This window comes from Scyliorhinus canicula, chromosome 30 (genome assembly GCF_902713615.1).
Source record: "Scyliorhinus canicula chromosome 30, sScyCan1.1, whole genome shotgun sequence".
Classification (NCBI taxonomy): domain Eukaryota; kingdom Metazoa; phylum Chordata; class Chondrichthyes; order Carcharhiniformes; family Scyliorhinidae; genus Scyliorhinus; species Scyliorhinus canicula.
This window is the reverse complement of record NC_052175.1, coordinates 14494948-14511784: the sequence shown is the minus strand read 5'-3', so window position 1 is coordinate 14511784 and position 16837 is coordinate 14494948. Positions and strand designations below refer to the sequence as shown.

The window sequence follows — 16837 nt, the reverse complement described above, 5'->3', positions numbered from 1 at the left end:
GGTCATCAGCCCACAGGCCCTCATCCAGCTCCTCCTCCCACTCGCCCTTCAGCTCCTCCTCCCACTCGCCCTTCAGCTCCTCCACTAAGGCTTCCTCCGCCTCCTGCAGCTCCTGATATATGTCCGATACCTTCCCCTCTCCTACCCAGATGCCAGACACCACCCTGTCCTGTATCCTTCGCAGGGTTAACAGCGGGAATGTCCCACCTGTTTCTTGTGAAAGCCCCGAACCCGGAGATATCTGAAAGCATTTCTCGGCGGGAGGCCGAACTTCTCCTCCAGCGCCTGCATCCTGGAGAAAGTCCCATCTATAAACAGGTCCCCCATCCTTCTAATGCCTGCCCTGCACCAGCCTTGGAACCCCCCCCATCTATCCTGCCTGGAGCAAAGCTGTGGTTGTTCTGTATCGGGGTCCAGACTGAGGCCCCCTCCTCTTCCTGTGCCTCCTCCACTGACCCCAGGCCCTCAGTGCCGATAATCCTGTTTACCCGCTTGAAAAAGAATTTGGGATGAAAATGGGGAGGCACTGAAAGACGAACAGCAATCTGGGAAGAACTGTTACCATCACAATTTGCACTCTTCCCACCAGGGAAAGCGGGAGCATGTCCCACCTTTTAAAGTCTCCCTCCATCTGCTCTACCAGCCGAGACAAGTTGAGCCTGTGCAGGGCATCCCAGCTCCTAGCCACCTGTATGCCTAAATATCGAAAGCTCCTCTCCACTATCTGGAGCAGGAGCCCCCCAGTCTCTCCTCCTGGCCCAGATTACAAGCAGCCCCCTTTTGCCCACGTTCAGCTTGTACCCCGAGAAACTCCCAAAGTCCCCCAGTATCCGCATGACCTCGCCCATCCCCTCTAGCGGGTCCGACATATACAACAGCAGGTCGTCAGCGTCGAGGGAAACCCGGCGCCCCCCCCCCCGGACCAGCCCCCTCCAGTTCCTCAAGTCCTACGCGCTATGGCCAATGGCTCATTTGCCAGGGCAAATAGTAGCGGGGACAGGGGGCACCCCTGCCTCGTCCCTCGGTGCAGCCTGAAATACTCCGACCTCAGCCGGTTCGTGGGCACGCTCGCTATGGGGGCCCGAGACAGGAGCTGGACCCACCCTATGAATCCCTCCCCTAATCCAAACCTGCTTAACACTTCCCACAGGTACCCCCACTCCACCCTGTCAAAGGCCTTCTCCGTTTCCATTGCAGCCACTACTTCTATGCACCCCCCCACCCCCTCCCCGGGCATCATAATAATATTCAGGAGCCTCCTCACATCCCTTGCTGCCAACTCGATTCCCCCCCACCGTCCGTCTTCAGCTTGGTGCCCCTTCCCCAAACCTGGCTCCCCGTCATGTTCATATTCCTCTATTGGAAGGCCAGAGAAGTGCTGGAAATATAGAGATTGATTTCCCCGTCTCCATCAATACTTCCGAGCCTGAGGGGGTTTAACCCTCGACTCTCCCCATTCCCCCCCCCCCCGACCCTCTCCCCATTCCCCCCCCGACCCTCTCCCCATTCCCCCCCCCCCCGACCCTCTCCCCATTCCCCCCCCCGACCCTCTCCCCATTCCCCCCCCCGACCCTCTCCCCATTCCCCCCCCCCCGACCCTCTCCCCCTCTCCCCATTCCCCCCCGACCCTCTCCCCCTCTCCCCATTCCCCCCCCCCCCGACCCTCTCCCCATTCCCCCCCCCCCGACCCTCTCCCCATTCCCCCCCCCCGACCCTCTCCCCATTCCCCCCCCCGACCCTCTCCCATTCCCCCCCCCCGACCCTCTCCCCATTCCCCCCCCCGACCCTCTCCCCCTCTCCCCATTCCCCCCCCCCCCGACCCTCTCCCCCTCTCCCCATTCCCCCCCGACCCTCTCCCCCTCTCCCCATTCCCCCCCCGACCCTCTCCCCCTCTCCCCATTCCCCCCCCCCGACCCTCTCCCCCTCTCCCCATTCCCCCCCCGACCCTCTCCCCCTCTCCCCATTCCCCCCCCCGACCCTCTCCCCCTCTCCCCATTCCCCCCCCCCGACCCTCTCCCCCTCTCCCCATTCCCCCCCCCGACCCTCTCCCCATTCCCCCCCGACCCCCCCCCCCCCCGACCCCCCCGACCCCCCCCCCCCATGGACCCTCTCCCCATTCCCCCCCCCCCCCCCCCGTGGACCCTCTTCCCCCCCCCCCCCCCATGGACCCTTCCCAATGCCAGACCCATCTTGTCACCCGACCCGTTCTGCCACCCCACCCCTCCCTGGCTTAACCCTCTACAGACCCGCTCTGCCACCCCACCCCTCCCTGGACCGACCCTCTCCGGACCCGCCCTGCCACCCCTCCCTGGACCGACCCTCTCCGGACCCGCTCTGCCACCCCACCCCTCCCTGGACCGACCCTCTGCGGACCCGCCCTGCCACCCCTCCCTGGACCGACCCTCTCCGGACCCGCTCTGCCACCCCACCCCTCCCTGGACCGACCCTCTACGGACCCGCTCTGCCACCCCACCCCTCCCTGGACCGACCCTCTCCGGACCCGCCCTGCCACCCCACCCCTCCCTGGACCGACCCTCTCCGGACCCGCTCTGCCACCCCACCCCTCCCTGGACCGACCCTCTCCGGACCCGCCCTGCCACCCCTCCCTGGACTGACCCTCAGCGGACCCGCCCTGCCACCCCTCCCTGGACCGACCCTCTGCGGACCCGCCCTGCCACCCCTCCCTGGACCGACCCTCTCCGGACCCGCTCTGCCACCCCACCCCTCCCTGGACCGACCCTCTCCGGACCCGCTCTGCCACCCCACCCCTCCCTGGACCGACCCTCTCCGGACCCGCTCTGCCACCCCACCCCCCCCCCCCCCCTGGCCTGACCCTCTCCGGACCTGCTCTGCCACCCCACCCCTCCCTGGCTTGACCCTCTCCGGACCCGCTCTGCCACCCCACCCCTCCCTGGCCTGACCCTCTCCGGACCCGCTCTGCCACCCCACCCCTCCCTGGCCTGACCCTCTCCGGACCCGCTCTGCCACCCCACCCCTCCCTGGCCTGACCCTCTGCAAACCCGCTCTGCCACCCTATCCATTCCCCAGAGCGATCCTGCTCTGCCACGTCCCTGCTTGCATTTCTCCAACCTGGCCACTCTGCCGCCAGGGTCTTTCCACGTGGGTCAGTTGAGCAGGCTCCCAACAGGAAAACCAGCCCCCCCCCCCCCCACCACCGAAATCCCCAATCACACGCCTTCCCGGAAACGACAACGGGCAGACCAGCTCTCGGCGTGGGGCAGGGTGCCAAACACTCGGGAGAAAGCCACGAGGGAAACGGGAGGGTCCGTGCAAACTAAATGCGCAGCGTGGAAGATAAACCAAATCTGAATCCAACAGCCTTCATCACGCACCAGCGGCCCCCTCGGACACCACTCCACCCCACCCCCAACAACAAGCCCATCATTAACACTTACAGAGAAATCTCTTTTGGGCGTCAGTTTCTTGGGGAAATGATCGAAGGCGTATGTTTTGGTACAGACGGGGTAGCGGTTGCGGTGAATCTTGTAGAAGAGATGCGCCGACTTATCCAGGCGGTAGTCACAGATGTAAACGTCCTGGTCTTTCACACCCTTTGGCCTTCCTGAAGAGGCGAAAGATTAAAGGAGTGTAACAGTGCGGCTTCAAACCCCAGCACATCCTCAGCCCCATATAGCCCCACTAACAAAGCCACCCTTCCACGTATAGGGTACATTTCTTCTCATGTACTCAATCACATTTCAGAAACCTACCTTTCTTTGCATGTGAAAAGTTAAAACCAAAGATGCAACCCATTAGCTGGTGATTCCGGATTCATTTACTGGTGGGAATATGGAACTGATTGCCTGAGGAAGTGGTTGAGGTGAGGCGTTTAGATACATTCAATGAAGCTAGATAATCATCAGGGAGAAGGGATAGAAGGATACTGATGGAATGAGATAGAAGGCCGAGGACGGGAGACTTACGCGCAAGGTAACAATGCGACAAACCTGTGGGGAAAAATGGCCCGTTTCAGTGCTGTACATTCCGTGCATATATATATTCTTATAAATTTAGAGTACCCAATTAAATTTTTCCAATTAAGGGGCAATTTAGTGTGGCCAATCCACCTACCCTGCACATCTTTGGGTTGTGGTGGCGAGACCCACGCAGACACGGGGAGAATGTGCAAACTCCACACGGACAGTGACCCAGGTCCGGGATCGAACCGGGCCCTCGACGCCGCAAGGCAGCAGTGCTAACCACCCCGCCCCAATCCTGTGCATATATAAACAAACTCCTGCGGCAGCATCTTCCACACTGAAGTCCAAATCTCAAAGAGCCAGAGGCTATCCCAGGCTGTGCTGAAAACACTGCGGGGGGGGGGGGGGGGGCGGGGCGTGCTACAACCTTCTTCAACTCCTAGCCTCTGGGGGGGGGCTATCCAGTGAGCTGCGTGGGAAAGTGTTCGCAAGATTGAGCTCCAGGCGGGGCGGGGGCCACCTCAAGGAGAAGTGTGTTCGATGGACAGGGCCGAGTTATCCCCAGGAGGGGCCTGATACCAGCAGTAAGGGAGGAGGGATTAAATTCTCACTCACCCTTACAGTACGTGTAGAGGTCCGACACGCAGCAGTTCCCCACCACTGCCTCCAGGGGGATGATCTCGTACAGAGGCACCCTGAATAACTCGTTGTGGTAAAACCGTCTCGAAGGCGAGTGATGGGTCTCGTGGGGTCGGAAATAATGGTGACCGAAGGCAAAACGCTCCCCTCTGTCAAAACAAGAATGGAGATCATTCAACACTTTGAAAGAGAACTTCAAAATATAATACGTATATCGGCGTACACGTTTTCCACGAATCCAGAGGCCAGTGAGCAGTCAATTACAGACCCAGAGACACAAGTGAAATGAGAGGTTATTTTAAAATACCCGAGGACTTTGGCTGAGCCCAACAATGTGTGGTCACCAGGTTGGTAAAGTTAACACAAATAACCTTTCATTATTTAAACCGACAAAAACTGGCCACCGAACATCCCTTGCCCAACTCTTTCCAACTCGCCCCAATCATAGACACACAGAATTTACAGTACAGGAGGAGGCCATTCAGCCCATCGAGTCTGCACTGGCTCTTAGAAAGAGCACCCTGCCCAAGCCCACATCTCCACCCTATCCTCATAACCCCACCCAACACGAGGGGCAATTTTGGACACGGAGGGCAATTTAGCATGGCCAATCCACCCAACCTCCCGTACTAGCCTCCCCGGACAGGCACCGGAATGTGGCGACTAGGGGCTTTTCACAGTAACTTAATTGAAGCCTACTCGTGACAATAAGCGATTTTCATTTCATTTAATTTCATTCATTTCAACCTGCACATCTTTGGACTGTGGGAGGAAACCGGAGCAGCCGGAGGAAACCCACACAGACATGGGGAGAACGTGCAGACTCCGCACAGACAGTGACCCAGCCGGGAATCGAACCTGGGACCCTGGAGCTGTGAAGTAATTGTGCCACCAAGTATGCTACCGTGCTGCCCATAACACACACGGACGGACAACATAGAGGGAAAGGGTGGTGAAGGAGGGAAGAAAAGTAATGATGAAGCATAAAGTTTGATAAAGGATCTCTGAAGCAATGGATGGTTTCCTGTGAAAGTCGTTCAAGCTTTGATGCTTCTGTCTTCTGTTATGGGCCAGGGTTTAGAAAACTCCAAAGTTCACCTGACCTATGACTGCTTATCGAATTTGGTTTCGATGAGCACAAGGCCGTGTGAAGACACTTTTAATCAAAAGAACAAGTTTTATTCAACAAATTTAATTCACACTTGTATTAACACACACATAGAACATAGAACAGTACAGCACAGAACAGGCCCTTCGGCCCTCAATGTTGTGCCGAACAATGATCACCCTACTTTAAACCCACGTAACCCGTATACCCGTAACCCAACAATCCCCCCATTAACCTTACACTACGGGCAATTTAGCATGGCCAATCCACCTAACCCGCACATCTTTTGGACTGTGGGAGGAAACCGGAGCACCCGGAGGAAACCCACGCACACACAGGGAGGACGTGCAGACTCCGCACAGACAGTGACCCAGCCGGGAATCGAACCTGGGACCCTGGCGCTGTGAAGCATTGATGCTAACCACCATGCTACCGTGAGGCCCACAGTAAGCATTATTGCATATTCACTGTCAACAGGGGTGGTACCAGGGGATTGGAGAGTGGCGAATGTCTGCCCCTGTTCAAAAAAGGGAATGAGAATAACCCTGGGAATTACAGGCCGGTTAGTCTTACTTCGGTGGTAGGCAAAGTAATGGAAAGGGTACTGAGGGATAGGATTTCTGAGCATCTGGAAAGACACTGCTTGATTAGGGATAGTCAGCACGGATTTGTGAGGGGTAGGTCTTGCCTCACAAGTCTTATTGAATTCTTTGAGGAGGTGACCAAGCATGTGGATGAAGGTAAAGCAGTGGATGTAGTGTACATGGATTTTAGTAAGGCATTTGATAAGGTTCCCCATGGTAGGCTTATGCAGAAAGTAAGGAGGCATGGGGTAGTGGGAAATTTGGCCAGTTGGATAACGAACTGGCTAACCAATAGAAGTCAGAGAGTGGTGGTGGATGGCAAACATTCAGCCTGGAGCCCAGTTACCAGTGGCGTACCACAGGGATCAGTTCTGGATCCTCTGCTGTTTGTGATTTTCATTAATGACTTGGATGAAGGAGTTGAAGGGTGGGTCAGTAAATTTGCAGACGATACGAAGATTGGTTAAGTTGTGAATAGTGAGGAGGGCTGTTGTCGGCTTCAAAGAGACATAGATAGGATGCAGAGCTGGGCTGAGAAGCGGCAAATGGAGTTTAACCCTGAAAAGTGTGAGGTTGTCCATTTTGGAAGGACAAATATGAATGCGGAATACAGGGTTAACGGTAGGGTTCTTGGCAATATAGAGCAGCAAGAGAGATCTTGGGGTCTATGTTCATAGATCTTTGAAAGTTGCCGCTCAAGTGGATAGAACTATGAAGAAGGCCTATGGTGTGCTAGCGTTTATTAGCAGAGGGATTGAATTTAAGAGCCGTGAGGTGTTGATGCAGCTGTACAAAACCTTGGTAAGGCCACATTTGGAGTACTGTGTGCAGTTCTGGTCGCCTCATTTTAGGAAGGATGTGGAAGCTTTGGAAAAGGTGCAAAGGAGATTTACCAGGATGCTGCCTGGAATGGAGAGTAGGTCTTACGAGGAAAGGTTGAGGGTGCTCGGCCTTTTCTCATTAGAATGGAGAAGGATGAGGGGGCGACTTGATAGAGGTTTAAGATGATCAGGGGAATAGATAGAGTAGACAGTCAGAGATCTTTTACCCGGGTGGAACAAACCATTACAAGGGGACATAAATTTAAGATGAATGGTGGAAGATATAGGGGGGGACGTCAGAGGTAGGTTCTTTACCCAGAGAGTAGTGAGCACTGCTGTGGAAGTAGTTGAGTCGGAAACGTTAGGGACCTTCAAGCGGCTATTGGATAGGTACATGGATTACGGGGTGTAGATTAATTTGTTCTTAATCTCGGACAAAAGTTTGGCACAACATCGTGGGCCGAATGGCCTGCTCTGTGCTGTACTTTTCTATGTTCTACAAACATTAAGACCCCACACACATACAGTGCGCTATGTATAACTCTTAATGAATTCCCCCTTTTAATTGTTCCAATTCAATAACAAGATCCTATGAACCAAAAACCCCTTTTTACCAAAAAATCAGATAACTACCATTGGGTTTCTTCCTTAGAATAACTCTTTAAAATTGAAAAGAGAGAGACAGGCCAAAATACTACAGTATACAAAATACTCCTGTCTGAGTCCACAGCAGCTAAAATGTGAAAAAGAAAGTAAAAACGTAGAGCCACAAACCAGCTCCAAAACGAAAAGCAAAAGTAAAACCAACTCCCAGAGCCACAGCCCAGCTCCACCCACACACAATGACATCACTGAAGCCGTGTGATAAGACAAAACCATTTCTTAAAGGGACACTCCCGTGACATTTGTGAGCTGGAGAGCATTTTCTCTGCCAAGGCGGTCAACTTTCTTTGAGGAGTCAAGGTCATTTCAGCTACAGATGTGCCAGACGCTCACTGGTTTTAGAACAATAAAGCTGCCCTTTACTTCTCAGCGAGTAGAGAAAGAGAAGGTCTAATTACTACGGACCAGCTCTGTCAGAAGCATCCCACAGGGACCAATCACTGACTGTTGTCAGGAAATCAAAAGGAAGGACGTTAACACTTTGCCCCCTCTGGGTTACACATAAACCATAATGGTGGTTACATGACATTTTCAGATTAAAATTAAGAAAAATGCTTCGTATAATTCTAGACCCTATTCTTCCAAACTTGGCCTTTGCCCAAGTTCTGAGAGACTATTTCCAGCTGCATACCACTGGGGTATAGTACTGGTGGGGACGGGTCTGTGACTGTATAACACTGGGGGACAGTACTGGTGGGGATGGGTCTGTCACTGTATAACACTGGGGTACAGTACTGGTGGGGACGGGTCTGTCACTGTATAACACTGGGGTACAGTACTGGTGGGGACGGGTCTGTCACTGTATAACACTGGGGTACAGTACTGGTGGGGACGGGTCTGTCACTGTATAACACTGGGGTACAGTACTGGGGGGGACGGGTCTGTCACTGTATAACACTGGGGCACAGTACTGGTGGGGATGGGTCTGTCACTGTATAACACTGGGGTACAGTACTGGTGGGGACGGGTCTGTCACTGTATAACACTGGGGTACAGTACTGGTGGGGACGGGTCTGTCACTGTATAACACTGGGGTACAGTACTGGTGGGGACGGGTCTGTCACTGTATAACACTGGGGTACAGTACTGGTGTGGACGGGTCTGTCACTGTATAACACTGGGGTACAGTACTGGTGGGGACGGGTCTGTCACTGTATAACACTGGGGTACAGTACTGGTGGGGATGGGTCTGTCACTGTATAACACTGGGATACAGTACTGGTGGGGACGGGTCTGTCACTGTATAACACTGGGAATACAGTACTGATGGGGACGGGTCTGTCACTGTATAACACTGGGGTACAGTACTGGTGGGGATGGGTCTGTCACTGTATAACACTGGGGTACAGTACTGGTGGGGAGGGTCTGTCACTGTATAACACTGGGCTACAGTACTGGTGGGGACGGGTCTGTCACTGTATAACACTGGGGCACAGTACTGGTGGGGACGGGTCTGTCACTGTATAACACTGGGGTACAGTACTGGTGGGGATGGGTCTGTCACTGTATAACACTGGGGTACAGTACTGGTGGGGACGGGTCTGTCACTGTATAACACTGGGGTACAGTACTGGTGGGGACGGGTCTGTCACTGTATAACACTGGGGTACAGTACTGGTGGGGACGGGTCTGTCACTGTATAACACTGGGGTACAGTACTGGTGGGGACGGGTCTGTCACTGTATAACACTGGGGTACAGTACTGGTGGGGACGGGTCTGTCACTGTATAACACTGGGGTACAGTACTGGTGGGGACGGGTCTGTCACTGTATAACACTGGGATACAGTACTGGTGGGGACGGGTCTGTCACTGTATAACACTGGGTACAGTACTGGTGGGGATGGGTCTGTCACTGTATAACACTGGGGTACAGTACTGGTGGGGACGGGTCTGTCACTGTATAACACTGGGGTACAGTACTGGTGGGGATGGGTCTGTCACTGTATAACACTGGGGTACAGTACTGGTGGGGACGGGTCTGTCACTGTATAACACTGGGGTACAGTACTGGTGGGGACGGGTCTGTCACTGTATAACACTGGGATACAGTACTGGTGGGGACTGGTCTGTCACTAACACTGGGGTACAGTACTGGTGGGGACGGGTCTGTCACTGTACCAGGTTACAGTGTTGGATGTACAGCGGAGCCTTTCTGAAGCTCTTTAACACGTTCCCACGATTTAATTTGCCCACTGGCTGCCTTACTTTTCATTTTTCCAGAGCTTTTCGATGCGGAAGATATCGAGCTTGTCACGGTTGATGTGGGACAGCAGCCTGTAGGACTGTCGCACAGGTTGGCCCTCGGGACCTCGGCGGTTATCTCTCATCAGATAGACACAGTCACCTGCAGCAGAACGCAGACTGAAGTCACACACAGTTTACCCACAGGGCAAAGAGAGAGGCAGAGAAAACAATACACGCGCAAGTCCGTAATGATTTCACGGCGGTGCATTGGTGTGCTGTACACCCGCAGCAGTTAAAGGGGTTGCTGACTACGGGGAACTTTCAGGGCAAGTATTCACCAGTGCTCCACAATCGAACCCTTTTTTCTGTGGGCTGCTGGTTTTGCTGACATGGTTCAGGGGGTTTAAAGGAAGCTCTTACTGACGCACAGGGCACCAGCCGCCGTTAGCCCAGTGCTGATTTCGCACCCTCTTCCTGTTGGGGGGCACAGCAGCCTATCGAAGGTCATCTCGCCCCTCCGGGATGCTGCTGGAGTTCAACTAGCTACAACTGGACCACAATCAGCACCAAGCACTGGGGAGCCTCCCGTTTCTCAGGCCACTGCTGGTCAGTCCCCTGGCGCAGAGTGGAAAGAGTTGCAGCTCCCGACGATGGACTGTAAATTGGTGGGACTGCCCAAGAGTTTTGTTGGTCGGCTCAACGACTGCATCATCGTGACCATCATGCAGGATTTCATTAGATTGCAATCATTTGTTTTTACACGGTTCTTCTTTATGCCAAAGACCATTCCCAGGAACACAAAATAAGACAAAACAATTATGCAGTTAGAACATAAATGGACATTAAGTTTTGTGTTGAGGCTGGGGGGCGGTAACCACTGGCCTCCCTGATTGACGTATGCGAGCGAGAGCATAGGATGCAGTCGAGCCTGTTTCGCTGACTGGGCTGGCCAGCTGGTTTGTGATGCGGAGAGAGGCCAGCAGCGCGGGTTCAATTCCCGTACTGGCCGAGGTTATTCATGACGGCCCCACCTTCTCGACCTTGCCCCTCGCCCGATGTGTGTTGACCTTTGGGTTAAATCACCACCAGACAGCTCTCCCCCCCCCTGCCCTCAAAGGGGAAAGCAGCCTGTGGTGGTCTGGGTCGCTGATGGGTTTACTTACTTATACGAGCAAGACCACCCTCCTGCAGGGAACACTTACCATGCCGGAGGAGCAGATCGTCTCGCAGGAGACAGATGTAGTACACACATCCGGGCTGGGCGTAATGCGGCTGTGGGATCATGGGGACTTCCTGCAATACAAAAGAGGCAGATTTAGTGATAGGGCAGGCAGGACTTGCAGCATTGCATCCCTACCGTGCAGAAGGCGGCCATTCGGCCCATCACATTCGCACCGGCCCTTAGAAAGAGCTCCCTACCTAGGTCCTATTCTTCCGCTCTGTCCCTGTGAACCCACCCATAAATGTTGGACACTAAGGGGCAATTTAGCACAGCCAATCCACCTAACCTGCACGTCTTTGGACTGTGGGAGGAAACCGGAGCACCCGGAGGAAACCCACGCAGACACGGGGGAGAACGTGCAAACAGACGGGAATCGAACCCGGGTCCCTGGCGCTGAGGCAGCAGTGCTAACCACTGTGCCATTCCAGCTTAGACCAGTGGCCCCTGAGATCGGGAAACCTGTCTGTTATTTGTAGCTTCTTCCACCCCCACCCCGCCCAAAGTATTTATTTCTGACCCTATATCCTCCCCTTCTCCCAGGAACACTCGTGCTGCCAATTGTAATTCACACACAAGCCCGGAAGCCTGGGCAGATTTGTGTGTGTGTGTGTGTGTGGGGGGTGTGTGTGTGTGTGTGGTTGTCCTCCTCCTCATGTTTTGAGACTCCAGTCATAGCAACCCGGTTGTCAGTAAGATCAGCTAATGCAAAGCAGACTGGGAAGCAGCCCGAGGATCATCTGTTCTGCATTGCCCAACCCGCCACAGGCCACTGAGGGAGATGTCGATGAGATACTGACATTGGAGACGACTGCCGAAACTTTCCAGAAGTGGTTTAAAAAAAAAAAAATAATAATAAAAGAACGCAGGATTTACAGGAATTTAACTGCGTACAATTACAGCTGTTTAGCCAACCATCAGGAACCAGGGCTGGGAAAAATAGTGACTTCACCCGGGGGCACAGCACACAGCATTTATCGTCGGTGCTTGAAGCTGTCAAACGGAACGCACAGCCTATTCATGAGGGATCGATCCACTTACCCTCTCCACAGGTCGAGGGTCACACTGCTCACACAGGTAGTGTCCAACATCTGCAGTAACACGCATGCAATCACAGTGCTGCCACACCTAGGGGGGAAAGGGTTACAAAGGTGAGTATACAATGCGTCACATTCCACTGGAATCCGCCCCGTTCAATGGACCACATCAGCACGAGGTCTATTTGTTAAAAACACAGAAATGACCAAGTATCTGTCCATCACACCCGTACAATCTTCAGTCATCAGCAACACACCCATTCCTTCTTGTATCCTGACCCTATCAGCTTCTGTGTGAGGTTGTCATCTCGATCTTCCCGTCTCATTCTGAACATCCCCATTCTGGATTTTGGGTCCTCTGATACTGCAACCACTCACTTCATTTCATTTTAACTCTCAAAAGGCTGTTTCGTCCTAAAGGAAACAGGTCCAACTTTCTGACCCTTCCGCATGGGTCAAACCATGGGTAGAAAATGTATCTGTTCACAAATGCGGATGTTGCTGACTGGGCTCAGCATTTATTGCCCATCCCTAATTGCCCCTCGAGAAGGCGGTGGGTGAGCTGCCTTCTCGAACCGCTGCAGTCCCGTGTGGAGTAGGAACACCCACAGCGCTGTTAAGGGAGCGAGGATTTTGACCCATCGACAGTGAAGGAACGGCTGATATGTTTCTAAGTCAGGACGGTGTGTGATTTGGAGGGGTACTTGCAGGCGGTGGTGATGTATCTGCTGCTCTTGTCCTTATAGGTGGTAGAGGTCACAGCTTTGTATGGTGCTGCCAAAGGGGGCCTTGGTGAGCTCCTGTAGTGCATCTTGTAGATGGCGCACACACCATTGTGTCATGTGAGTGTACCTTTAAGAAACGGGTGTTTATAAATGGGTGTGTATATAAATATTTGTAGTGAGAGTACCTTTAAGAAATGGGTGTTTATTACTGCAGTGATGTCAGAATGTGGGTGGAGCTGGGCGGTCTGTCAGCTTTTTACTTTTGTTTTAGGCTGTTTGCTGCAGGGTGTGTTTTAGTTTTATTTTCAGTGTTGGAGCTGAAGCCAGACAGAGCAGGCGTACTGCTGTTCTCTCTGCCATCAAAAGACTATCTCTTGATCATTTGGTGAATTCAGAATTATAAATGTTTTCAGTAGTGACTTTAATCTGATGTGCTTCTGTTAAAGGTTATGTGTTTGTAAGTCTTCTGGACGTTAAAAGGACAGCGTAAGCATTACTTAGTGTTGTATTCTTTGGGGGTTGTATTTGAATTGATGGTTGCTAAGATGTTCACTGTATGTTTTAAAAAGGTTAACTTGAGTTCATAGAATAAACATTGTTTTGCTTTAAAAAATACTTTTCCATTTCTGCTGTGCCACACCTGTAGAGTGGGCCATGTGCTCCCCATACCACAATCTATTAAAAGTTGTGGGTCAGGTGAACTCCATGATACACTTTGGGGTTCTCTAAACCCTGGCCCATAACAATGTTGAAGGCGGTGGTTAGCGTGTCGATCGAGCGAGGTTGCTGTGTCCTGGATGGTGTCGAGCTTCTTGAGTGTTGTTGGGAGCCGCGCTCATCCAGGCAAGTGGAGAGTCTCCCATCGCCCTCCTGACTTGTGTCCTTGTCGATGGTGGACAGGCTTTGGGAGGGGGTCAGGAGGTGAGTTATTTGCTACACAATTCCCAGCCGCAGTATTCACATGGTCAATCCGATTCAGTTTCTGCCCAATGGTGATTGTGGGGGATTCAGCGATGGTAATGCCATTGAATGCCAAGGGGGAGATGATTAGATTCTCTTCTGTAGGAGATGGTCATTGCCTGGCACTTGTGTGGTGCGGATGTAACTTGCCCCTTGTCAGCCCCGAGCCTGGATATTGTCCAGGTCTTGCTGCATTTGGACACGGACTGCTTCAGTATCTGAGGGAGAATGGTGCTGAACATTGTGCAGCCATCCGCACATATCCCCACTTCTGACTTTATGATGGAAGGGAGGTCATTGCTGAAGCAGCTGAAGATGGTTGGATCTAGGACACTACCCTGAGAAACTCCTTCGCCCTGGAGCTGCGATGATTGACCTCCAACCACCACAACCACATTTGTTTGTGCCGGGTATGACTCCCACCAGTGGAGAGTTTCCCCCCACCCCGCCGATTCCCATTGACTTGGGGCTCCTGGATGTCACAGTTGGGTCAAATGTGGCCTTGCTGTCCAGGTCAATCGCTCTCACCTCACATTTGGCAATGGAATCATCTTTGCTGTTTGCAGCTATGCCTTCTCAAAAGGTAATTAAAATCCTTTCTCAGGTTAGGGTCACCATAACTGAGTGAGAAGCAGCTCCATTTGAGGCCACTATGCAAAATCTTTTGATCTGCACCCCATGCTTGTAACCTAATAGCTATATGTACCGTGGCAAGGGTTATCTACTGCAATGGAGACTTTCATCTTCAATGTTCAGGCACGATAGCTTTGTCACATCGGGAATATAGGAGGTAGTCGACCATGTTGTTCCTACCCAAATTTGTCCCGAATATTCCTGCTGGACGAAGCTTTAGCACCTCAAAATGAGGATCTGCCTGTGGCCTAGACTTTCACTGCCAATGTCCAGGCACTGAAGCCCATTGGGAACTTTTGGCATGTATGGCCATGTAATTCCTACCAGCACACATGTCTGCTGGAGGTGAACAAGACCTGCCTCTGTCCGCTTTCTTTGCTGATTGCCAAAATGTCTGATTAAGCGTGCTAATTCTTCCACATTCTCACACTGAATTGCAGCTGCAACCTGTTGGCCCAGCTACTGAAAGGTTGTTTCCTTGCAGGAAGTTCTCCCTACATCTTGGCCAATAATTCATCCAAACTCAACATCGGAAAAGCAAGTGCCTCGTCCATCAGGAATGCTTCTGAGAGTTCTGGTCGGGGGGTTTCAGTTTATGATGGATGGGGTACTTCCACTTGGATGTTGGAGGGGGTCCAGTCCTGTCTGCAGGATCAAAATTCACCGGCTGTAGAGGAGAAGGCACCGCTGGGAGGGATCAAGGCAAAGTGGGAGGAAGAGTTGGGAGACGGTATGGCGTGAGGTGCTTCGGAGGATGAACGCCTCCACATCGTGCACGAGGTTGGGGCTGATACAGCTGAAGGTGGTGTACAGGGCTCACCTCACGAGGATGAGTCGGCAGCCTTCGCCTCGTTGATCGCCCGAAGGCGGATCCTGTCAAGGTGGAGATCAACCTCTCCACCCTGTGCCCTGGCGTGGCGGGGGGGACCTGTTGGAATTCTTAACGCTTGAAAAGGTCAAATTTGAACTGAGGGGAAGGAAGGAGGGGTTCTACAATTCATGGGCGTTATTCATTATGCACTTTTGAGAATTGGATCACATCGAACATTAGGGGGGCTGGGGGCTGGGAGGGTTCGGGGGGGGGGGGCTGTGTGTATTAAGGGTGATTATGGGTGATTCCAGATTCCTTTTTATCATTTGATTATGTGAACATGCGGGCTAATGTCTGGGGTTTGGTGGGAGGATGGGATCGTTGTTATTGATATGGGGATTGACATATTCGTTATTGATTATTGTTGGGGTGTAAATCTGGGAGAAAATGTGAAAAAGGGGGAGAAGAAAAATATTTTTAAAAAAATTCCCCGGCTGTGCAGCACTTTGGGACATCCGAGGCCGCGACATTAATAAAGACTTAATATTTCCAAGCCCCTACAGTTTGTTCCCATGAGACGAGGGAAATGTCATTCCCGCAGAACACTGTCCAATTGGGTAAAGATTGTAGCACAGCACTGAAGCAGTTACTCACCATACACTTCTCGCATTGAATCATCAGCCCCTCGTCTTTGTACAGCCCACAGATGCAGCGGATGACATCGTCGTCTTTCTCGTTTCCGTTCTCCTTCTCGCCGATCGACGTCTCGCTGCTGTCCGCCTCGCTGGCCGTCTCCCCGATGATCTCGTCGATCTGGGCAGAGGCTTCGTGCCGGGCATTGTAGTAGACCTTCCTCAGGCGGCAGACGTCTCTGCCAATGGGAGACTTCCTGCCGTAATATTTCTGGGGCGCACAATTTCAAACGATTACAGAAGTAGCTACAGTGTGGAAATGGCCGTCACTCTCACTTACAGTCGCTGACCAGGACTCTGCCAATGGTTCAGCCCGGCACTGCTCAACATGGCACTAAAGCCACAAGACCACAACGTTGATTCTAATCTACGCTCACTCGGCTGATCTTATAGGGCAGCCTCTGGGTTTGCCAGTTGGGAGAGGATGACAAGGGTTCTTACTGAGTACGGGCAGGATCAGGCTCAGTAGTTGAGCTGCCTGTAAGCGTAAACAGGACAGGCATTTGACCCCGTTCCGATGGAACTGCACTCCACCAAAATTCAGGAGGGAAGAAAAGTGCCAAGAGGGAGAGGTGACATGCGAGTTCAGCTGGATCCCTGCCCTCGACAGCACTGTGGGAGAACGCTGAAACCACGATCACCCTGGAACCTGCCAGCACACTGCAAGCCGGGATTGAGGGTACATGCAGGCAGGAGGGTGATACAGACTCACTTGCGGCTGAGTAACTGGAACTTTACTCTTTGTCCATCCATATGGCTGCTGAGCTGCGAGTATTGAAAAGGGGGAGTTCAAAAAGCGAACGTTCCCTTCCCAGCAC

The 16837-nt window shown here is 52.9% G+C and overlaps 1 protein-coding gene across 1 annotated transcript in view; it reads right to left on the bottom strand.

Moving 5' to 3' along the window:
- ash1l (ash1 (absent, small, or homeotic)-like (Drosophila)) overlaps positions 1-16837 on the bottom strand; it is a 248737-nt gene that overhangs the window by 15718 nt on the left and 216182 nt on the right. Inside the window, exons 18-23 of the mRNA XM_038787101.1 lie at positions 15982-16230; positions 12203-12289; positions 11145-11235; positions 9964-10102; positions 4557-4729; positions 3417-3583 (exon numbers count right to left, since the gene is read on the bottom strand). Coding sequence (XP_038643029.1) covers positions 3417-3583; positions 4557-4729; positions 9964-10102; positions 11145-11235; positions 12203-12289; positions 15982-16230 — 906 coding nt within the window. The remainder of the gene's footprint in view (positions 1-3416; positions 3584-4556; positions 4730-9963; positions 10103-11144; positions 11236-12202; positions 12290-15981; positions 16231-16837) is intronic.